Source organism: Serinus canaria, chromosome 5 (genome assembly GCF_022539315.1).
Source record: "Serinus canaria isolate serCan28SL12 chromosome 5, serCan2020, whole genome shotgun sequence".
Lineage (NCBI taxonomy): Eukaryota > Metazoa > Chordata > Aves > Passeriformes > Fringillidae > Serinus > Serinus canaria.
In genome coordinates, this window is record NC_066319.1 from 51448056 (window position 1) to 51473269 (window position 25214).

Consider the following 25214-nt stretch of genomic DNA (forward strand, 5'->3'; position numbering starts at 1 on the left):
AAAGTGCATTTATCATTCCTACAAGGTGAGGAGTTGCATGGGGATATTTGCTGGTGTGCTTCCAGCTACCAGCATGCTCCTAGGCCTGCTGGCACTCGGTAGAACTAACTAATGACCTTATAAGGCTAAATTGTATTTTGACAATAAGCTTTTCCCAAATAAGCCTGATAAAGTTATTTTATGTGAATTGTTAATTAGTGGCTACTATGCATAAATCTGAAATGGAATCTCCATTGGTACCCAGAGGTTTAATCTGTAAGGTGTAGTTGCTTTAATCCAGAGCACAGCCTCTGTGTGGTGAGTGGCACAGTGCAGTCGTGAGGCTGCATGTGAAATAAGTCTCTTGATTTGAATGGCAGAGTAGTTAGAAAAGCTGGTACCAAATTTTCCTGAGTGTGAGCTTAAATTGTAATAGGAAATCTCTACTGAACTCTTGTCAGTGTTTCATTCTGTTTTAAAATTACCAAAACAAATATTTGGTTAGACAATCTATTTTTCTATTCAAACCTTGTAATACTCAAGGTTATATAAGAGAAGGAGTGTTTCCCTGTATCAGGTCAGGTGTCAAACATATTGGTATTGGAACAGGTTTTTTTGACACCACCCCAGTAAAATGCTGATCACTTTTTTGGTGCATGATTTTTAAAGTTTCAGAGTTCACTATGACTCCAAGTGCAAGGTAGATTAAACCAAATGCTGGGATCAGATCCATTCCGTGTCATAAACGCACACATTTCTTCCTTTCTGAGAGCTCTTTGTGCGCTGCTTGGCTGAGATCGTGGTGGCTTAGAGCCTTTGTAGGAGAGAAGGTGCTGATGTCTGAAGTAGTAAGTAAGTGTTGGTAAAAATCAACTGTACTCATTGTAGGTTCAGGTTAAGAAGTTTATAAAATTCATGACAGGTTCTCTTGCTGGATTAATGTAAACTGCTTTGTTTGCAGGGTTTATTGTCATCCCAAAACCAGGCCAATTCTCCAAGTGGAACTGTAGTATAGCCATCACACTACTGCTAGCAAATCTCTGAACGCAGGACAAGAAGTAATGACAGTGGAACCACGAGCTGTTCTTCAGGCAAAGAGCGTCACAAATTGTAATGTGGCAGAGTGTAAACATGGAATTATGTGAATCACATAGTGACTTGCAAAGGACAAATGTAAGGAGTTCTCACTACAGCTGATCCTGCTAGGCTGCTCACCCAAGGAAGAGTTTGCATTGGAGAAAAAGCAAAAAGCTTCCTTTAGTATTGCAGGAAAAAGTAGTAACATTTTTGTTTTCTTTATACTTTTCAAGTCCAGTGTAATTTAATCTCTCTATAAATATATAAATAAAAGAAATATATATATATATATAGTGTAAAATAAGATATGTTTCTTAAATTCAAGTAAGTTCAATGGTTAAACTAGTACTTCACCATTGTTTATTTTGCACTGATTTTTTTAACCAGAGATGGCTAGAAGACAGCCTGGAATGCACTCATGGAAATTGAAAGTCATTACTTTCTGGCTTCAAAATGTTTTTCAGGAAGATGGATGCTGCAATCATAGATTTTTTTAAAACAAAATTGTTTTGCACTTAAATAGTTTAATGCTTATAGAGAATTACTTTAAAATTGGTGTCCAGACACCAGAAAAACTATGTTGTGGAGAAAAGATCCTTTGTATCTATTAAACATTTATTTTAATATTGTTGTTTCCAACTGCAATCGGCTCTGTATTATATGTATAAATAATGTAATTCAGTGATGGGGGATGGGAGTAATGGATCATTACACTAGAAATTCTCATTCATTTAAGAAAGTGATATTTCTAATTCAGAAAATACATATTAAACTATCTTGAATATGCATTTTTGTTTATTTCTGTTCACATCCAATCACTTTTGATGTAACCAATTCTTTGCTGAATTAAATGTTTGGTACAGAAATACTACCTAAACTTTGTAGAACAAATTCCTTTCAAAAATATCCTACCTGGAACATTGCTTCATATTTAATAGAATTGATTTACAATTAGGAAAGTGAAATACAATTGCTCTGTTCTTGTTCTTAATGTTTAATCTCCAAACACATCCTGCAGTTTAAATACATCATAGAGCAGCAACTTCACAGACAGGCAACTTCATGGGGTAAGGATTTTGTTATCATGTAGTCCCATGCATTTGGAGTTGGGAAGTGGAAGATCCCACAGCAGTAGCTGTACACACTTTCTGACTTGTCAATCAGAAACTGGGCTAACATATTGGAGTAGCATTTCTGAGACTCATTTGTCTTACATCAGGCATCTCATTTATAATTCAGTGGTCTTAAACTGGTAAGTGTGGTGGGGATAGACATATCCATGGATTTGCAGAAGTTAATGTTGCTTGTCTAAACACTTGTCATTTTGAATCAGCCAACACACCACTTAACTTGTTTCCAGTAGTTCTTGCAAAGACTAATCCTCCATGTCCAGCCCCAGACTAACAGAGAATAGAAGTATCCATCATATGCTTCCTTTTTCCTTACGCAGCAACGTTCACAACTGGGATTTGCAGAACCCTGCAGGCAGAGTAGAACAGAGGCTGCTTGCCCAGAACCATGTACTTGCCTGAGGTTGCACATACTGTATCTGTGGGCACAAGTTAATGCCCAATGCCGTTCCTGCTCTCCAACAATAAAGCTGGGTAGAATTTTTTTTATTACAAGTAGACTTAAGACATTTTCTGGCATGAAAAATGATTTGCTTTCAGGAAATGAATGAACATTTGGTGAGAAGCAACTGCAGTAGCTTGTAACTAAGTCTCATCCTTGCAATGCAGCCAGTGTGTAGAGAAATGCCAGATCCGTTTATAAGCTGGGAATTAGTTCCCTACTTTATTCAAGATGTAACTGTGCTTTACAATTCTTATCTGTCTTCTTCTAAAATACAAGGCATGGGGAAAATACTGAAACTGAGCAGGATTATTTTTCAGAAGTTTTGTTTTATTAACATAGTGGGTTTAACTGTTAAAATACAGATAAACCTCATCACTGAAAACTAGTGTAGTTATCTCCCCGTAGACTTCTTCTAGATAAGTGCTTCATATGGTCTGAGTCAAAATGAAATAGTTGAAAAAATATGCAGTAACTTTAAAAGACTTTTTTCCTTCAGCCGGAAAAATACAAAACCAGTAGGCAAAGAACTGCAATATCCAACATCAGGGGAACAGCAGCATCTACTCACATCTGTGTTGGCAGGGTATGTCCCTGCCACAAATCGTAGTCCAGCAGCACACAAGGAATGTGTGTGGGTTTTCTTTTTTCAGCCTCTTCTTTACTATTTAGGGCAATCATCTAGAAGCTTGAATTGCCCATACCAGACACTATTCCTTATGGAAGAAAATTATTTTATTAAGAAACAGGATACTAATAACTTACCTGGAAGGAACTTATGACCTCTACTGCAGATACAGCTTTTAATAAAAACATTTTTCCTACTACATGAAAAAAATAAAAGTGAGCAGAACACAGATAATCTCAGTATGGAATTTTAGCTGGAATAATGAGGGTAGGAACTGTCCTTGCCAGTTTGTGGTTTAAAGTTTTGGTGTATTTTAACTTTAAATCAGATGGGAAAACTCAAGTTTGCCTATTCATCCATTAGCCAGAGAAGTGTAAGTTGTCTCCAGAGGTTTAACAGCAAGGAACTTGTTAGGAAATCAATATCCTTGAAGTACTGTATGTGCCAAACTGAGTAAGATCCACCTGAAAGTATAAAAAAAATGAGGAAAAATTCCAATATAGTCCTTCAGATTTGCAATTTTATAGCAAAAATGATCTGTTGAACATGAAATTGCCATTCTCATTCTCTTACAACAGTTGGACAGCCCCAGATACACAGAATGCATAATACACAAGATGTTATTCTGGTAGCCCTTTTTTCCAGGTAAAAACTTACAAAAATTCTGACTTCATCTTTTTCCTGGTGTATGAATAATCACTTACCTGATATATTAACATGGGAAGCAAACAGTAGCAGTAACACCTTTGAAATCAGAAAGGTACCTTGTGCAAACACAGTTTGATGGAATTTTATATTTTTTAGTCAAAATACTTAAATTTCAGGATCTGTGATTTGAGGCTTCCAGAAACTGATTACAGAAAGCAACAAATACAATAAATATATCCCCCACCAGGAATATAGTTTTGATAATCTGAGCTTTGACCTCCTCTATAGTGCTAGCTAAGGGAGATCTGAGTCAGAACAATCCATCAAATGTGGGTAGTAGGATTTGTCCTCTTTTTTTATAAAAAAATAACAACAGTGGAGAGTAAGCTCCCTTGGATCCAGTTGGTTACCTATTTTTAGTCCATCAATTTTAATGCTACTCATTATGCTCAACTCCAAATATATCAGCACTGAGCAATTCACCATCTTCCTTTCTGGAAAAAACAGTGGATAAGCTCATGGCACCTTTTGCTCAGTGTTCCAAAGGTAAGAACTTGGAGGTTACTGTTGCACTGTGTTGCCTGCCTATAGACCTGCAGTCCTTAATTTCATTTTCTAAGTGCAGCATCATACCTTTCACATACCTATCTATCTGTCTGTCTGTAAAAAATCCCTATGGTAAGTATTCAGACAAATAATGTATTGCCTCCTTGTTGAAGTTCTCTGTTCTATCAGTATGAGCTGCTAACATGAAAGCATACAGATGTGGGGAGATGATTCACTGAAATGTAACAGGGCAGGAAACCTCAGCCACTCACTGTTGTTTTACATACCTTCACTGCACTTGGAGATACTGTGTTCAGTATCCACTGAACACAGTATCTCCACAAAGTTCATCCACTTTTTGCTTGGATCTGGAGGAAAGCAGCATCCATGCAGTAAGTTTCAACAAAATGACAAGGAGCAGTTAGCTGTACCATTGTGTTCTGCTGTTTGCCCTTGTTACAGTGTTCTCACTCTACTGGTGTAAAGCACTTCCTCCACTAAAACTCATTTGTTCAGTCCTAGTAACAGAAATCTGGTCTTCCTTTGGCACACCTAGTGCAAGTAGCAGCAGTAGAGATTTCCCTGCAGAGCCTTGTTCAAATGTTTTAGTCTTACTCTATACAAATTCTTGCCAAGGCTGGGATGTTTTTCCATTCTTGCTATTGAGATTCTGAAAGTCTGGTATGAAGAAATGACATAAATTGAGCAATGGTACATGATGCAGGTGCAGGATATTTAACTTGGATAGTCAAATTTGAATCAATATCAAAAACTCCCACAGTCTGCACCACATTTACCCTGTGACTATTTTCACATTTTCAAGAATCTCCTTACAAATGTCACATTGATCCTCAGTATAGTATGTGATAATAATACCATCTTCTAAACATGAAGACAAACATAAGTTAGACAAGTGTTTTTAAGCAGTAGATGTCAAAAGGATTCATAAAGAACTTGAGTCTCATGAGCTTGTCCACACAGAAAAGCTACAACGTGGAATTTAGGCATGCTCAAAGTTGTCCAGAGTTGACCTGAACAAGGATTAGGATCTAATCCAGTCACAACAGAACCCTACAAGTGTTGAGATGCCTCTTCTTACAAAAACAAGCAACCAATCAACAAACCACAGCAAAAAGCCTGCTTACTGGAAGAGCTCAAATGAGTGAGAAGAATAATTATTTTCACAAATGCACAGCCCTGTAGAGTCTCAGAAGGAGAGGTGAGAATGTAACAGGCTTAATTTTTACTCTTACAAGATCTTTATGTTAACCTGTATTTTTCTGCATTGTGTATCTTAATTGGTTAGAATACACAGATAGTCTGGATCTAGAGCACAAATCTCAGGTTGATGCCTAAGGGTTGGCTAAGTGACATTTAGATGTGATGTGCTCCTCCCAGTGCTCCATTTTCCTCCATGGTGCCTCCCTGCAGCAGTACCTCTCACACAAAATGTCCTTTGCCTCCTGCTCATGGCTGGGTTTTTTAGCAGCAGCACCAGAGCTCAGTGTTGGTTCCAGAAAAAAATGATGATCACTTCCCAATTATGAGCAGAGTAACTTTTATAACTATTAAAACCTCCAAAAAGGTTATTTGCCAAACATGTCTTGCATGCACACTTAGTAGGGAGAAGATTTTTAACCCCCAGGCAAGTATGACTTGCACAGACTTTTGTTTTCTAACTAACATTCTCCAACACGTCATCAAATTTAAGTATTGCGAATTATATAATGCAAGTTTTTAGATCTCAGGAATTTAAAAGTCAATGGTATCAATTTGGAATAAAGATTCTTTCCCAGTAAGATAAGAATGTTGCCTTTTTACTCTCACCTTACTTAATAAGAGGAAATATTCTGTTAAATTGTTGCTGGTGATCTGTGTGCCAGATTTCTGAAGCATTATCAGCCATGTGCTTTTACTGCTCTTTTAAGCAACTGGCTGCAATATCAGTCCCTGTTAAGACTTTGGATTAACGTTAACATCAATGGCTTGGAGCAAACTATGACTAAGTTTTACTTGCTTTTGAATCAGGTAAAAATTTGGTTTAGCTTTGAATTAGATTATAGTTACATAAAAATATTCAGCAGTTACAGAAACTGCATCAAAATCAAGTATCTCGTATGATTGCACAATTTGCATGTTCTCAGTAAAACCTGAGGTGGAAGTTACTAAGTACAGGAGAGGAATAATTTCCAGAGCTAACTGAAAAAAACCCCAAACCCTTAAATCTAAAAAAAAAAATACAGCAGTTAGCTGTCATTTGTAATACAATTTAAAAACTTAAATTCTGTAGATAACATTCCATTCCTAATACTTGAACTCAAAGAATCCTTTCATGTTATTTTTAACCAACCTCCTCCTCCACCAGGTTTTAAAAGGAACAAGTACTGAGGAAGTTCAATGCAGAACACTCTCTGTGCTCTGCCAGAACAATGTTTTAATTAAATATTGACCCCCTTCAGGAACATAATATCAAAATGGTAGGAAAACCAGCCCTCAAACCTTGTGGGGTTTTCCTACAAATTGTCAGAGCAAGACAAAATCAGGCACTGCTGTTCTTGTTAGATCTCTAACAACAAAAGCATGACTGGGTCTCTCTCACTGCATAGCCAGGCTTTGCCTCACTTCTACTCCTTCTAAAGAAGACAAATGGAAATGTTTCAGGGAAGACTGAAATGCCTTCTGTTTCTCAGACTGTTGAAGAAACAACAGAAGTTTCAAATGTGCTTCAGTGGGCAAGTGAGAGTCTACACCTCAATATTTGATCCAGTAAATCTGACAGACTGGAACACAAGGGTTCCACCACCTTTCTTAGGTTTCCAGACAACTGAATGCAGTGTAGGAGTAGGAAAGGAAATCAATTTGGCCACTCCAGAAGAATTAATTTTGGTAATTCTCCCAGCGGAGGCCCATGTTGTTGATTTGGTTTTTTCCCTAGACTTTCCTGAAAGAATGCTTTTAAAATAAATAAACAAGATTCAATTTCTTTCTGAACATCTTAGAGAACACAATTAGAAGAGAAACCCCAAATAATCAGAAATTAAAAAACCCTCAGCCAATTACAACTTCACCTCATTCCTTTTGAAAAATTACTTGCCTTACTTGATGTTTCTTGAAATCTTGCCTTAAGGAACTTCGTAGAAAACCTACACTGATGAATCCCAGAACTAAATTTGAGGGAAGTGGCTTCTCCTGTAGAAGGAGAGTTCATGCTTTAAAAGCTGAATGTACAGCAGAAAATAATTTATAATTGTTCTTTGCTACTTTGTGGAAGTTTTTGAGGGTTTTTTTGAGAAAAACCTGTATTTGGAAGTTTTCCATGTGGTACTAACTTCTACCTTGTTGGTACAGCAAGTGAATACATAGAGTATTTTTTATATAGCTGATATATAAACAAAGTTTTAGTTTGCCAGAATTTTTTATCAGAATTTCATTATTTATTATTTCATGTCAAATACACATTTAGAATTTTCCCTGATATCATCTATATACATGATAAAGTTTTTTAAAAAAATGGTTTTATTTGCTCAAAATGTAGACTGAAGCCCTGAAAAGGCAAAAGCTTAATTCCTGTCTCTGCCACACTTCATCATGAAAACTTTTTAACTCAAGGCAACCATCAAAACCAGAATGATATTTGAAAATAAAGGTGGAGCTAACCCTTTAAGTAACAGTAACTCTAACAAGAATCTACCGAGGGGATTATGAGGTATGAGAGCTTCTAAATTCTAACTGGTGTATGTCAGGGATTTGGGGGAGGGGGAACTGCATCAGACCAAATAAAGATCTGTGTTTAGGCAGACAGAATAAACCCAAGTAATCAGCTTAAGTAAAACATTTGTTTCTAGCTAACAAGCTCAGTGCTACAAATTACTTTCTCTGAATGGGCTGACAGTTCTTCCACTTAAATACTACCTGTCTTGGACTTGCCTTTGAAATTTGCCACAAATCCTGAGGTACTTGCCCTGACGTATTTACTACTACTCTTGATTTTTTGTGCATGGTAAAAGCTCATGTATTGGCTCTCTTAAAAACTTGGGGGCAAAAAGAATAGAGACAAGCATCAGTAGTGTTTTAGGTAAGCTTTGGACTCAATGCAAAGAACTACGTTGACTGAATTATGTTAATGGTTGACAAGACAAGGACTAGCACTGGAAACAAATTTAATTTCACTCCACTTGAAACATGGACACAATGCTCCCCTCACCTTTTGACTTTAGTCTTCAAAACTGAAGTGATTTGAAGTCACTTGCCAGAGTTCTTGAAAATAAGGGTGCTGTAAGGTTTGATGGACAGCAGTTCTCTCATTGGGATCATATTTTATGATTGCACAGAGGAAATAGTGACCTTTAAAAGGCAATTTGTGCACAAGATAAGACTTTCCTTTTCCTTTCTTTAAAGAGAGGATTCAAAAATCAAAATTCTTGACCTGTGTTAAGCAAGCTGAGAAAAACATTTAATCATGCATTTTCAGAGAGGATTACAATTTACTGAAAAGAATTCACCTGATTTAGGTAATCATTCATTAGGGAAAAGTAAGCAGTACTTGAAAAAAACCCTTTTCTTTCCTAAAAATTTATGTCACTGGTCTTAAAGATACTATGGAAATAAAAGGCCAGATAAGATTAAGACAGGCTCAGATTTCCTCTGCTCTGCCTGTAAGGTTCATGAATGGGTGACTGTCTCTGGGTAGGGACAGCAGACACTGCTCTTGTGTCAGCACAACAGATTTAGGTTTTGTGGTGGTTCCCTGAGCAGAAATTGCACACAGATGTAGAGCTCTATTGTGGATATTGAAACAGTGAGATTAGTATCTATGGGAGTGCGTACTTACTGCCTGAACTTTTGAAGTTTTGTTACCAGGAGTGCCTGTCACTTCATGGATTTTTGAGATGTGGTCCAACTCATTATATCCAAGAAAAAGAAGCTGGAAACTGCAAGGTAAGAGATGGTATTAGTACTAGACAAGACACAGCTGAACTGTCACTTTTGATTAAAAAAACCCCTTTTTTTGTGAGGAAGATAACATGTTAGAATTATTCATTTGTGGACAGTTTAATACCTCTCAACAGCTGGAGGATAACGTGAGCAGCAGAGCAACACAGCTGCTGGTTTGCATTGAAGGAGTAGCTACAGAAATCTGTAGCTGCCCTCTCCTGCTGGTTTGGGGAAAAATATGTAAAGAGATTATCCCTTGTGGTGAAGGGCAATGGATCTGGGATTGTGTTTGCTTCTCGTAAAGTGGCAGATCCTAGAAGACAATGTGTTCTCCTCATTTTAAGTCAGCAGAACCAAGCAGTCCCTCATGCTGTGTATGCACATAGAAATGTATTTATAACACTCCATTGCTAACACACAGGTTCTTTGCAAGCAGCAATACTGGAAAGATGGTAATTTGAACTGCATTCCTGAGCTTGATCCTCAGTTAATATAAAACTTGCACAGAGTCCTTGAAAACACTGTTATCATATTAGAGCAATCTGACTTTAGTCGGGTCCAGTAACATTTCCTGCACTTGTTGCTTTTTTATTTGGGCTTATAATTCAAGAAACACTTCAGTAGCACCACATGACTCTTGAAAGCAAAACACTCAGGCCCTTTGTAGACACGAGAAACTTCTTTTTAACTGTTTGCAAATTCAATTAAACAGCTGGCTGCACACTGCTCTGAGTGTCTTCATAGAGCTTAGAGGAAGGAGAAAAAAGATCTGATTCACATTGTACAGCTGGATCAATGCAGCTGGGACTAGCTTCTGTGTGAACTAAAAAAAATGTGCTGTTGTCAAATGTAAAACTGTAACAAATTCAAGAACAACTGTGCAAGCCACTGAAAAGTGTGATCCAGGAATCATGATTTATAGGGAACAGAAAGGGAAACAAGATTTCAAAGATCAGCATGGCTGAATAAAAGACGAAAAGTTCTTACACAATGTGCTGTAAAGCATAAAGGCTTATGCAACCATTCAACAGCAACAAATGCAGGAGGCACTGAAAAAGAAACAAACCTGTCCATAATTGCCTTTTGTTTGGCAAGACTGTATCCTTTGAAATTCAATAATTTCCAATAAACATCCCTCCTTCCTCTCTGAACACACCTGTGAGGTCTCTGAAAATGTTCAGTGGTGTCGTAAAGAGTGATATTTTTTACATTAAGCTGAGACTACATGGAAATATCTTTCAGGTTTGGGTTTTTCCCTAAGAAAACTTAAGTTTGCAGCACGTTATTTTCTTACAAAGCTACAAAGCCCAGCTGATTCAAGCTGAAATGAAAAAAAGAGGCATTCTTAAAGCTTTTGGTCCCAATTTACTTTGCAAGAGTACTGCCACATTTGGGATTTTTCTTTTAACAGTTTTCTGGCTGGAGAAGTAGAAATGTTTCTACAAGTTAGCAGGCAAAGCATAATGGTTGTCATTTAATGTGATGGTGATGGCAGCAGCTGCACTTGCCATGTGGAGGAGGAAAGAAGCAAAGCAAATGTTATCAGTCCTGGTTGCATATCAGAGACAGCAGTGTGGGAGGAGAATAAAGAACTGCTGCTGTTGCTAGGGCACAAAGATATTGGAGAAATACTCATGGTGGGTATTTTTGCTTTTTTCTTGAAGACCAGTGACAAATTTTTTGAGTTATAGTTTCATCGTCAGCAAAAATCTTAAAAGACTTTAATTTGTTTTTCCTGAACCCTTCCTTCATCAGAACGTGACTTCAAAATATACCAGCACACAAGATCTTAAGAGTACAGGGGTCTTAGATACACTATACTGTAAATCAAGTTTGTAAATCAGAGAAAGTGTATTCTCTAATGTCCTGTTTTTGCAGAAAGTCCAAAAAATGTGGGAAAAATTTTATCATTAAGTGCATTAACAAGACTGAGGATAGTTTGTGATGTTCATGAGAAGAAATGAGCCTTACTCTACACAGAGATAAAGCAGAGAAAATACATTTTTACTAAATACTAAGCGACTGGGGAAAAATGTTCAAAAATGTTCCTTTGTAAATCACTTTTGTTTGTACTGTGCTCTCTTGAACTGCTTTATTACTAACCTGCCACAGGGTGAAGAGAGTGCCAGACCAGACGGGATTACTGCCTCATGAACCCTGCACACTAAGCACAGAAGCTTCTTCTACAAATCCATGGAAATGAAGATCACATTATCCAAACCACATGCTCCTAATTTGAGTTATTTACCTTTGATTATCTTGATTAATGATAAGCAAAACCCTCCACTGAGCACAGTACCTTGTGATTTCATAGAAAACAGCCAGGACTCCACTTGCCAATTTTGTAACTACAGAGCCCTTTTGTAAGCAAACATTCAGGTGCTCAGTACCAGTGTGGGGAGGTACTGTGTGCGTGCTGAGAATAGATACTCCTACAAGATCCAAAATCTCTTAACTTCAGGGTGTTCTGCTGCAAAAATAAATAAAGTATTTCCACAGATTACAAACAGTAAAATATTCAAGCAATGTCTGTAAAATAGTCATTGTAAAAGAAATCACAGATTACTTTAAGAAGAAACTTTCCAAAAGCCAGAGGTAGTATCACAGCAGTAAAGCTGCATTAAAACAGTAAGTAGGGTCCAGGCATGAAGATATCTGTGTCCATAGGATGTAATTCAAATACTGTTATGTACATCATTAAAAGAAAGATCTAAGAGCATAGGGAGAAGGAAAGGCAGCTAAATAAGACATCTAGATTAAGTTATTAGAGTTCTTCTGTTTAGCAGTGGCTAAACAGAAGAACTGTGGCTTTGGCTTCTCCTGTACACTTCTATGACTCAAAAATTAATCTTCAGAAAATAAAATTTCATAAACTGAATTTAAAAATCCTTGCTTTTTAAACATTAGCAAAATAATTTTCTGAACTGTAAAGAGAGATGGTTACAATTAAATCTTCTGAAAGCCACTATCTTCTGCTTTCTTTTGTTTGTGTAACTTCCACTAAAAGTAGGAACTGAATGTAGAAAGAAAGAGCTGCAAAACTGAACCCTATTTCCTGTGTCTAGATTAACACAGAAATGAAAATACATATTAACAGAGGATAAAGAACAGGTTTTTAGCTTGGAGGGAACACATACAGGGTGTAAAGCATCTCTGTCATTTCAGTTTTTAGCCAGTAACAAAATTGTTTATTCCCCTAGATCAGGAATACAGTAACTGTCTATATATTTCTTAAAAAACTGTACTTTTGTTCATGAATAAACATTACCTTCTCAGGGTAAAGACAAAAATTTTATATCCTTCACTTTTAGTTAAATACCCTCACATTACCTTTATTATTATGTTTTCTTGTTGCCCATCGCTCTGAAATATCCCATTTCTGTACTAATACAAACACAGCAGAGAGAAGAATTCAGTAGAAAGATAAACATTATCAGTGGTTCCAGTTATTTGTAAAAACAAAAAATACTTAAAGAAACCAGCACTTTTTTCAAACTTATCAACATAATAGTAAAAAATTAAATTTTGCCATCATGGTGAGACAATAGCTACAGATACCGGAATGGGGAATGGGCAAGTCTAGGAAGGAGAGGCCAGACTTTCTGCTTCTGCTCTCACCAGGGCTACCAGAGGATTGTAAGAGCCATCCCCTCCCAGGAGGGCTTCCTGCAGCAGGTACCTCCTTTAGGGTGCTGGCAGCAGCTCTGGCTGCCTGCTGCCTCCCAGGGCTCTGCTGCAGGCAGATTTATCTGAGCCATGGCCTTTTCTCTCCCTGCAGCAGTTGGCAGCTGCCCCAGACAATTCTGTTTCTGCCTAGAGAAGACCCTGAAATAAAAGTATGCTGCATTTGCTCTAAAGCTGTTGCTGAACCACGTCTTTTACCTATATATACAACCTAGAGATTTGCATATATGTTACATGTTGTTCCTGTTTTTTTTTTTGGTTTTTTTTTTTTTTTTGTTTGTTTGTTTTTTAAGGCAATAGCTTTCTCCTTCCTGGAATAAAATTTCAAGTTGTGTGAGTCCTTTTTTGTGAAGAACAAATAGAATACAAATATCATAGTCTTCAGCTTCCAGAGGTGCATTGATATCACCTTTTTCAATTATACTACTTTTATATGTCATATATAGCTAGCTTTGTAATTCATTTTCCACTCAACTTCTGACATAATTTATATTTCAGTATGCACCAGAATAGCTTAACTAACAATTGTCAATTCAATACTCTGTAAGATGCCTTAGTTTTTACTGCATGTATTACCTGCAGTATCTCTTTCCCCAGGTTCTAGCAGAACTGCAATATTTCACTTCTAAATATCTCATTTCCTCTCTACTCAAAGTAATTGTCCTTCAGGTTGAAGATTTGTATCAATCACCTCAAGTTACCACAACGGTTAAAAGACTCAGATTCACATCTGAATTGCAAATTCAAGGCTAACCTATGTTATTTAGCTTGCTGTTGCTGTTAGGCAATAACTACAGTTATAAAATTTATCTATTTTTCAGAGCCATTCAGTAACTGCTCAGCTTTTTTCTTTTATAGGTTCCAAAGGCCTTTTAATCTTGCTGTAATGCCTTTATGTAACGCTGCAATGCCATCAACGGAGGCAGAAATGATCACATTTTTGAAAAACAAAGCAGGTACTGATCTGCGTGATGACAGTAGTATGAGTAATTGGCTGGGAGGAGGAGGGAGATTATCAGGACAGTAACTCATTGAGGCCAGAGCCCCAGAGCCAGACTTGTGTTCCCAGCTGATTACAGTGCTCCTCCAGGCAGCCACATAATCCACTGAGCAGGATTAGATCACAAAGCACTTGGAACAGAGTACCATTTACATCGGGAATTGTTGTAATAGTGCCCCCATAGAGATAAATGGCTTTCAACATCAGGACTTTTGTCATTTATAGTGGAAAAGATATTCTAAAATGCAGCTATTCAAATCAATTTAGATTATTATTCTTATTTAAGGAATTGGGCCTTTGTAAAAAGAAGTCATGCTCAATTGCTTTTTCATTACATGTCACTAGAAAAATCTGGAGCAGATGCTCTTCTACTTCCAGATTTATCACTGGAGAAACCTTATTTGGCAGTAATGGTGCAGTGAATCCTAAGGCAGTGGCACTTGAGGCTTCTGCCATTTCTCTTGAGAGATTCTCCACACCTCTCTTTCAGCCACCTTTTTCATTGTTTTAAATTACCAAACTGCTATTGATTAAATAAAGGGCAAGATTGTTTTTCAGTTATTAAATGCTTCTGCTATAAATTAACAGCAAGACAATTATGACTTTGTGTAAAGACAAATAGGCTTGACTGAAGTAACATGGATCTCTAGTTTTTTTAAGGAAAAAACACAAAATTATCAGCTTTCCACATTAGTAGCATTACAGCAAACTGTCCTCCTAATTACAGAAGTGTCTCCATACTCCTTGTCAAATTAAAAATTAATTCTCAGTCCATTTCAGTTCACTTTCCTATTATACTCTATGGTTTGACAAGCTCTATCCCATGTGCCACTACCTTATACAACATTAAAAAAAAGGGACTATATCATGGTAAATACAGTCCAGACTCAAAATTCAGACCATAAAGAAGAATCAGCAATTTACAGAAGTTCAGGTAAACCCAGATGAATGTTCAGATAATCCCTAACTGCAGGGTTTCAGATTACTACTGAACAGAGATTTCATTTTGAACTGATTCACCATGGCATAGAAAAGGAGTTTAATATAACTAAGTGGTGTTAAAACAATCATCTTCTAGAAAACTTTGAAAGAATTTGTATTTTTAAATAGTAAAAAAAATCAGAACATATGGAAATGATGATTCTCATTTCCATTTGAATACCATGCTAAATATAGCAAACCCCAAAATGTCTAATATCTACTTCAGGAATCAGCAAATAAATCAATTTTAATATCACATTCTTATCTAGGTCAGAAACAGAGTTACTCCTTTTGTTAGAGATCTGATAATCAGTGTCACCAGTGCAATGTTCAGGAGCAAGTCTTTATTGTAGTACACTGAATGACACATGTTCAGTTATTTAAATTAAATTCCCAAGTGTTAAGACATTACAAATTCTTAATTTTTCATTTTTAAAAATCCTCTTTTACTCATGAATTGTAAGTCCCTTCATTTGCTGTATCCAATTCTTTACTGTTTATATAAGAACTGGTTTTATTTCAGCTTTTGTTCTCAATTTTTTTGGAGGAATTCTTCTTTAAGCTTTATGATCCTGACCTGCTTTGACAAACAGCTCCAGAATTTTTAAATATAGGAAGTATGAGGGAACAATGTTATTTTATAAAGAAAACTTAGTGAAAGTTTATACCTTTTTACTAGGTATAAAAACTAAAAATCCTTATTCATTGATTCAATAGTTTTGAAACAAATGGGAATAATTTTCTTAATACCTCACAATAGCCCTGACCTAACAAAGAATCTGTTTAAATTTTATTTTTTGTAACATAAAGCAATTATTTTGTGTTTTGCAGTCAAGGTTATTTGACTGTAGAATAGATGGCTATGGACTGCATCTACCCATGCTTTAAACAATTGGGTCTATTCCACTGGCAAGAAATACAGGGTAAAGCAGTACAGCACAAGATTCCCTGTGAGTTCTATAATCTGTCACAGTGAACAACCAAGTGAAAAATAATTAATTCCACTTTGTGATCTACACAAGGAGAGTTTATGTTTCTTAAGCATATGCTACATACCTTTTATCAGCTCATAAATAGTCATGGCCATAAATTCACATACCAGTGAAAGGGAGCCAGGGTATTCATCTCTGCAGAAACAAATAAGGAGACTTTAAGCTAGAAATAAAACTTGCACATTGATTTGTCCACAGTGTAGAAAAAAAAGTAAGTATTAAAATTGACATGTTCATTTTTAATTGATGCTGTCTCATGGAAGTTTTTAAACTTACATCTGAGGTATCATAGTTTTAGTTTATCCAAAGCACCCACTGCAGAAGTCAACTGATTTATTCAATGAAACTTTTTGAAGGCATGTTTTCTGGGCATATCACACTGTTCAGTATCAAGAAATTTCCAGTAAATTAACTGATACAAGCTTAGAACAAAAGAGAGGGAAGCCACTGCACTATATATGAAAATACTTTCTACTTAGAACTCCAGTAGTGTTCTATTGCATGGCAATGAGTATCTGGCTGGAATCACTATTTTGCTGACAACAGCAATTTAAAGTATAATCATGATGTAATACATCTGACACTTTATTTTCCATTTCACTGCCCCGCAGAGGCAGACATCTTTAGGTCTTCAGTTTTCTTGTAAGATAATTGCATTACGGTCCATCTCCCCTGCAACGTTGTATTAACCCAGCCAGTAAAAGGCTGAGGGTACAATCTGCAGTTCAGCTTGCAGGAGCTCAGCAAGCTGGCTGGCCAGCTGGATTACCCTTAGTTAACAGCACAGCAGCTGAGGCTGAGGATTGCAGAAAGCCAAGCTGCTGACACGATTAGCACCTTCCCGTGTCTCTGCAGAAAACGGGACTGGCAATAACAGTGTACTACTTGTACAGCCTTGAACAGAGAAGTAAGACAGCCTGAAGGGCAAGAAAAAATGTTTCAGAGCAGTCAACAAGTTTTGTGTCAAGTATTTGAATAATGAAGGATATGTCTGCTGTTGCACAGTGATGAAATGTACCATGCAGTAATGGAGTAAATGCTGTCATAAAACGTGATCACTCTGGGAGACAGAACATGTCCCCAGAAGACACTGAAGTGCTTATGAGGCAAGGAACCCAACTTTATCGCTGACACCTCTCTCCAGAAGCATAGCTCATCTACTGCCTAATTCTGAGACCTCAACTTCAACTACTTGCACAGGGGCATCTGTAAAGTTGCCTGTGAAATGATACTGCCAAATAGTTTGCTTTGATCCCTAGTTCAAACTGATAAGTGAAGCCAAGATCCTTAAGTGCCAGAGGCTATTTCAGCAGATAAGCTCTGAGTGTGCCTAACCAGAGTACTGAGCCACGGTGAACAGTTAAAGCACTAACTGGATATGGGACATGGGTTGAAATGACCAGCAAATCTTACATATGATGAGATGAAATTTAACTATGTTTAACATATATTTAGATTTTCATTTTAATAGTGATGTTGAAATATTTTAGTCTGTTGGAAAAGAGACACAAAAAGCAAGAGCTACATCAGACTTTTTTAACAAAAGCAGACATGTGGACTTCAGATTTTTCAAACTCAAAAAGAAACAGTTTTTCAAACTCAAAACCCCCAGATTTTTCAAACTCAAAAAGCTGGTTAAGAATCTACAGGTTTTCTCTAGACCCAAAAGTTACTGGACAGTGTTCAAATACAGGAATAAAGAAGAAAGAAATCAATGCACCATGCATACAAAACAACTTTATGTAAACATAAAGATAGTAGGATGTAGAGTCAGCCTCCTTAGTGCTTGTATTTATCTCCGATTATTCACTTGTCCTATACTAAAGTTGAATTAAACAGAAAAGAGGAAGACTGTCTTGCAGCCAAGGACTGGATTTATAGCTGACTTTTTCCCCTGCCATGAGGCTGTCAGAACTTTAGTCTGTCACTGAACTTTCAAATGCAGGGCTTGATAAATTGTTTCCTTCCTGTTTCTTTATTGAGCAGATCAGTAATTACAAAATGGCTTTATTCCTTCCTGCAGCCTGCAGTAGCTGGGCTTACCCCAAGAAGAAAAGTAGTAATGTGTTTTGCCCCAGACACCAGTTACCATACCAAGGAGCTCCCAGCAGGAATTTCGTGTTGCGTAAGAGTATGGATGATCCTGTTTACTCTGTGCTGCTGTAGCATACATTCCAAACATTGCTCAGTGGGATGCATTGCCAAATTTAACATTTAAAATTAATGTTGATGGAAATTTCTTCCATGAAAAATAGACACTATTCAATTATTGTGTATATGATTTCATTGCCCTCCTAGGCTTCAATAAACAAAAAACCCATGCTACAGAAACTCTGGGGAGGAAGCAGGAAACAAAGAGCTTTGCACACTATTGAATGGATCAGAGCAGGACATACGTCTTTTCCCAATCAGACGTACAGCTAAACACCAAAACAATATTTTCCACTTTGAAACGAGAAGAAATACCATGTATGGGCAGGTTCTCTTTAAAAAAATGATATTATCTGTTGTTGAAAGAGTTCACTTCATCAAAAGAATTTGTCAGTTTATCAAAGGGTTAAAGGCCTAAAAGATATTTTAGATGAAAAGATGACAGAGAGTCTGCAGTGCCCTGCCACTGAGTTGTATACATCTGCCCTAGATACAGTTAAGCAGATAGTTTAAATACTAAATATAATTAAATAACAGTTAAAATACTGTTTTAATCATAAAGTGGACAATTCTGTCAGTTGTAGGTAGTGTATAAATGGACCAACAGATCTCTACAAATGTAACAGAGAATCAGAACCCACATTACTTGAAGATATTTCTTTTTTTTAACTGATATTCTTTGAAGCTCTGAGTTACATTTTGAAATCTCACCTAAGAGCAAAATGTCCCATTTCACTTTGTATGTACAAATGAGTCATTCCCAGTGATTTCATTAGGAACTTGATATATTTAACTGAGAATATAAAATCAGTAACCCAAGAGGCACTGGTTGGCACTTATATACTTGGAGGACAATGTCAAGAGGCACTGGTTGGCACTTATATACTTGGAGGACAATGTCAAGTCAGAGGAGAGGGCTGTGTGTCTACATACACACAGCCCTCTCCTCTGTATTCCTAACTGATAAAAAGAACCTATTTTGTGACCATATCACATCTGGATGATGGCTGTAAATATAAATGCAAATATGAAGGAGAAGTAATGCTATAGATTGACAATAGATAAATGCACTGCTTTTAACCTGCATTACAACAGTACTTAAAGTGGCTGAAAAAAGTATTACCCAAGAAGAGGACTGACACATTTCCTCCACTTATTATTTACAGAAAAAAGAAAAACAGCACAAGTATATTTAGTGCATTTGGCAAGGCAGAAATCAACTATTTACTCCTCATTCATCATTTCACCCTCGACCCAGAGGCCAGGCACCATGTAATACAGTGGGTAACATCAATTAGAGTACTCAAGGAAATAACCCCCCAGTGCCAAACAGGAAGGCAGAGTTCCCTTTCTGTATCACATGCAAACCTTTTTAATTCATGTGTACTTAAAAAGCTTCACTTAGTCTTAATTTTGTGTTCCCTCACTAAATTTAAACATGGTTTTCTGTAGAATTTCCATGATTAATTATGCATACCTTTCAAAACGTTGCTTCATGTGTTTACTTGCATAGTACTTTCCTTCCCTAAGACTCACTTTCTCCAGAACATCAGAAAACATTCCCTCTCCTTACCTTAGCAACTGGTATTTTAAAAACAAAAATACACTGTTTCAATATGTTTGAAATTATTATGAAGACTGTGTAACAATCCTTACTTTACTTGTTAAATGCTGACTAATAGAAAACTTTCAAATAAAAAAGGTATTTTGTAAACATGCAAGTTGAGAGAAAATAAAATGAAAAACAGTAAATGAAGTTTTGCTGCCCAGATTACAGAAATATATATTCCAGAAAACAGAAGACAATAATTCTTAGACAATAAACTACCACTTCCTAGCTCAGAGACATGATGTCTCTTGACACAGACATTCCTACCCTTTTTTATGCTGCAGCATATTAGCAACTCATATTTTAATTTTTTCTTTGCTTCTTTCACCAAAAAAACCCCACTCCTTTTATTTACAATGTACTGAAAACAAAATTATCTTGGAAAGCAAGTATATCATGGAATCATTGTTCCAACATGGGGGTTATTTCTTGGGGTTTTTTGTAGAGGTATTGTTTGGTTTGTTTGTTTTTGGTTTGTTTTTTTTTTGGTAATATTTTATTTTAAGCAAAGCATTTTCTGATTTTAAAGCTTTATTCCCATATTAAATTAAGATATGAGATTTGCACTGGGCCAAAAGTAATGTTTGGCTTTGATAATTAAATGCTTCAAATACAAAGATGTGAAAAATTGGTCAATTCTAATTCTGCAGAACTTTAAGGGATGAAGCAGATATGGGTTATCAAAAAAAGTTTTATTTATACTAATTTTCAGTTCTTCTAATTTCCATCAGAATTGACTTTTTTCTTCCCTCCTTTATTCTCCTTCAGCTTTGTGATTAACTGCTCCTTACCAATCCCAGTGCCTAGTTCCCTTCACCCACCTCATCCTCCTATTTCCTTTTATTTTTAGCACCTACAGATTCTATCCTTGATAATTTTTTCAGTAATTTCACCTGAGCAAAATCCAGTTCTGGTTAGCTTTATGCTGCTATTGCTTTTGACATGGGTCTTATTATTCAAGAAAGATGCAAATCTAGTCATTTTGAGGGAGGCAGGGCAGAAAACCTCTTTTATCAGACTAAGCCCTTTATGGGTGTCAGAATAACTGGGAATCTCAAGCTTTGTGATAGCAGTAAACTGCAGCTGCCTGTTATTAGTTACTGTGACAACAGTACCTGGCAGGGATTTGGCCTGTGACAATCAGCACTTGTGAGGCACCTTCCCTGCCTGGTGTCAGCACTCCTTCTAAGGTCAGTTCTCAAGCAGTTTCTGTCCTACTGCCTTGTTTTGGAAGATAAGAGAATTTACTAGCAGACATGAGGGCTATTTCATGCCAGCTGCTCTTTGTGTCCAAGATTTCCAGATATGTTTAATTTACAAGTATAAACACAGCCTTACAGTGGAGAAAGCCTGCCAAGAAATTTTACAGAGGGAAAAGTTACTTAGGCAGGGACATTCTGATGCTGTCTTCCAACTAACAATCAATTTGTGTTTCTTATTCTCTTTTCATCTCCCCAGCTTTCATACTTGCTTCAGTTTTTTAAAAAAAAGAAACCCAAACAACAGAAAAGTGTTTTCTTTCCTTGAGAGCCAAATGCTTGTATTTTCATTATTAGAATCCTTCCCCTTGCAACTCCTCTTTCTTCAATATAGTAGCAGCACTTAGATGAGAACTGTCAGGTGCTCTTCTCATTTTTATCATCTGCTGCTTCTGTTTTTTGATCATTATCAATCATGCTGCATCATAAACGAACTAACTGGGCCATCTACATTTGAAAAATTGGAAATAGCAGAGTAATTTAAAATAAACCACACCATCTCATACACTCAATAGAGACAATTTACATGTAGAGCTATTTTAAAAGCACATGAATTTGAAAATCATGGTGGGTATAGGAGCCAATCTCTAACAGACTCCAACATGGGAGGAGACCACGGACAGTTTAAGTGTTTTGGCTGTAATTTGGTAAGTGGGCAGTTAGTGCTTCATGTGAGCTGACCCTCAGCCTTCACTAACTGAGACTAAAGAAATAACATCTTGTCAGGAAATATCACCATGTTCTCTACATAAATACTACTAAATACTACTCTCTCAGAATTCAGTGTAAATGCATTTTTTTTGGTAGCAACTGATACCCTCCAACCAGTCACCAACACATTGGCTCTTATGTGTTACATGTTCTTATAATGTCAGAGCCAGCCCTGGGGCCAAAATATACACAAGACAGACACAAAAAAAAAAAAGTTATTTGTTGATTTACTCTTTTATTCTAATAAATGGCCATTCTGTATTTTTTTTCTTAAATGGAAGTAATTGATTCTCTGGCATTGGGCAGAGAAATGCAGGGAAAGCCTTACTGAACAAATTTATTGAAAATATCTTCAGGTATTTAAACAAGTCAGATAGTATATGTTTATACTATTTGGTTATGTTTATATATTTTCTTCTATAAAAGTATTTTACACATACAAGAGAAGTCCAGATGAGAGTGGAGAGCTCAAAACAAATTGAGTTGTTTAGATTTTAAATTGCAGAGTTCTGATATGGTGCAAGACTTAATCCTTTACACATTTTAGAATACTCTTACAGTACCGAAGATCTTTTCCACATAAGCCTGTAAAACTTGTTATTGTAATTCTTTCACAACAGAGAGCTCTGTAGACAAAATAAATACCCCACACATAACCAACAACTGAGGCTTTCACCTGGCACTTATGAGATCCACTCAGTTAAAAGAATGAAGCAAAGGCCTGAATAATTTTAATTGACTGTATAAAGGGTGGAATCAGGAATGAAAATGGCATTATTTGAAATGTCTCTTTGATGAATAAAGTCAATGTGTAAACTCTGAACAAAACAGGTCAGTAAGATAAGAGGGTTTTTTTCCTAGGGACTAAAATTATAATGATCACGTGACAAGTTAGTCATTGTTTTATCAGCAACTGAAAGAAAATTAGACATTGCAAGAACAACAGCACAGAAGTTTATATAGAATAAGAAGAAAAAATTTAGACTTCAGGTGTACGAACAAATTTTAATTTTGCATTCACAAGCCAAGATTTCTGGAGATTCTTAAAAATCCACTTTAGCACCATCCTGATCATGACGAAAAGAACCCGCTAAAACAGAAGACTTCAAACACATGCTGAACAAAAATGGCCAGGTCAGAACAACTTTAAACTATGAAAATTTGAACAGCTACAAACCAAAACTTACTACCAGTTAGGATTACCTGAATTTGTTGTAGTCAAAGGTGAAGACTGAAAGAAAGGTTAAAAATTTTATGAACATTGTAAGACTGAAAGCTTGGAGGATAAATTAAAGGAAGTGTTCCAATTACATAAAACACTAAAGAATAAAAGAGACCTGATCACTGGGTAGAGTTTTTTCATGCATCTGTAACCACAGATGTGAACTAACTTCTCCCCTCCCTCCCTCCCCCCTCTGTTTCAGCACACACAGATGTTCAAGCTTAGAATTATTAGTGGACAGGAAAATAAAGGTTGGGAAGAATAAGCTGTAGCAATATGAACTCATCCAACACCCCAAAAAAGTGGCCACGAATTACTCAAAAGAATAAGAGTTTAATGTGCAAGAGGCTAGAGAACGCAGGAAATAAGGAACAATCTAAATATAAATTATGGGCAAGTGATGGAACTCAAAGACAACACCCAATCATTGTAACTAGAGAGTGTGGAAAATTAATAATCATTTAGAATTAAAGAATTCAGTACAAAATTACACAAAAGACAGCGCTACAGTACTCAAAAGAGGATATTATAAAAATCTAAAGCAGACACTGTTACAAAAATGCCAAGACACTGAGGAAGAAAAAGCTATGATGTTTAAGTATGACACACGTATTGATACACGTGGGAAGAAAGAAATAACCAAAGAAATGAAGGAAGCAGAAATGAAGAAGTTGAGCTTCAAGGCCATGGTAAGTAATTACTGCACTCAGAGACACGCCAGATGTGCAGGGTGTGACACGGCATGATGTGAAGGATGCTAAGCAATGGAAGGCAAAGCGTGACGAACCAGGAAAACTTGGCAGTTCCCGAGAAAGCACTCGGAGAGACCAGCAGCCGGGGTGATTCCGCGCAGGAGCCCAGAGAAAGACCTATTCGCTCCCTGCTGCGGAGGAGTGGGACGCAGAGCCCAGCGTTTGCTATGCGAGACCCGGAAGCTGCCCAGGGGCCGCAGGTTCGGCCCTTCCAGGGGCCGCAGAAGCACCCACAGCCCCCTCGGCGCGGGTGCTCCCTAAGACCACGGCCCCCTTGGTGACCTCCAGCCTCCCTGGAGGGCCCAGGCCCTCACCATCCCTTAGAAAGGGCCCGAGGCTTTCCCCGTACCCTCTTACTGTGCCTGCCGCGCCGTCCCGTAGGTGCCGGGGTTGGCGGATGAGCGGCCGGGCCCCACCGAGCCCCGCTCCTGGCGCTCCCCTCAGGCCGCCATGTTGTGTTCCAGTCGCCCCGGCAACCGCGCACGCGCCGGCCCCGCGCCGCGGCCCGCTGCGCACGGCACGGCCGGGTGAGCGCGCATGCGCAGTGTGCGCGGCGTGCCAGCGCCCCGCCCGTGCCCGCCAGGTGCGTGCCCAGGTGCGGGAGAATTGTGGATGTCGCACCCTCGGATAATTTTTTTTTTTTTTTTTAAGGAAAAGGAAAGACAATCCCAAGGTGAACGGGCTGTCTGGACGAGAGCCACCAGGACTTAAGTTAGGAGAATGGAGCAGTAACTGGGGGAAACGTAATTTTGGCAGTGCGAGATCGCAACCCTTTGGCCACCTACCCAGAAGGGACTAATAAGCATGAGAAGCGAGATGCTACTACCAAATAGTGGTTTGAATATTAATTAATACAAAACTTACGTAGATGGTAACCGAGGAATGCTGATGCCTTTGTTTGTTAAAAGGTATAGCAGGTGTAAAGTTTTGATGTCCCTGGGCTACACTTTTGTGGGATACCACCCAGCTTTCTGTTTTGCGCAAACTAGAATAAAACCCGAAATACCTCGCCTCGAGGTGTCGAGTGGCGTCTCGACTCCCCGGGGGGGCTGAGGCGCCTGTGGGTGAGGGGTTAAGGAGGGGAGCCCTTGGGACAAGAGACGTGCTCCATAAATCCAGCGGCGGGCCCTGTCTGCTGTCAAGCCTCCCGTGGCCGGAGCAGCGCCCCGGCGGGCTCGGATTCATCCCCGGTGATGGCCTGATCCCTGGCGGATCCTGCGCGCTACTGCGGGATGAGGAGAGCAGCCATACCGCCAGCCCGGCAGCGAGAAGAGCCCGGGAAGAGACGAGGGGCTGTGTTCTCACCGAGCTGTCTCCAAAACCCTGCATTTTGGAGAGTTGTCTCATCCCCTCCCTGTCCCCCATCCCCCGGTGTTTGTCTCTTGCTAAACAGACATCCTGTGCTTTAACGCAGGCTTCAAAGGTGAGCGGAAAAATTCTTTTCTATGCAGCATATGTAGTAAAAATC

At 37.9% G+C, this 25214-nt stretch overlaps 2 protein-coding genes across 8 annotated transcripts in view; one reads left to right on the forward strand and one right to left on the reverse strand.

Annotated features, from left to right (window-relative positions):
* Positions 1-1844, forward strand: part of WDR20 (WD repeat domain 20) — a 46099-nt gene extending 44255 nt beyond the window's left edge. For all 7 annotated transcript variants that reach the window (XR_003946201.2, XR_003946203.2, XR_003946199.2 and 4 more), the window contains one exon: positions 941-1844. Coding sequence is in view for 2 of the 7 variants with exons in the window: in XM_030240181.2 (XP_030096041.2) it covers positions 941-994 (54 nt within the window). In the remaining 5 variants the exon portion in view is untranslated. The remainder of the gene's footprint in view (positions 1-940) is intronic.
* A 186-nt stretch (positions 1845-2030) lies between these two features.
* MOK (MOK protein kinase) lies at positions 2031-25111 on the reverse strand. Its single transcript, XM_050974927.1, is given in 9 exon segments — positions 2031-3720; positions 7545-7639; positions 9282-9381; positions 11685-11702; positions 11704-11855; positions 16150-16177; positions 22976-23003; positions 24104-24368; positions 24611-25111. Coding segments are annotated over 9 exon segments (1233 nt in total). The 3' UTR covers positions 2031-3674.
* Between the last annotated feature and the right edge of the window lie 103 nt (positions 25112-25214).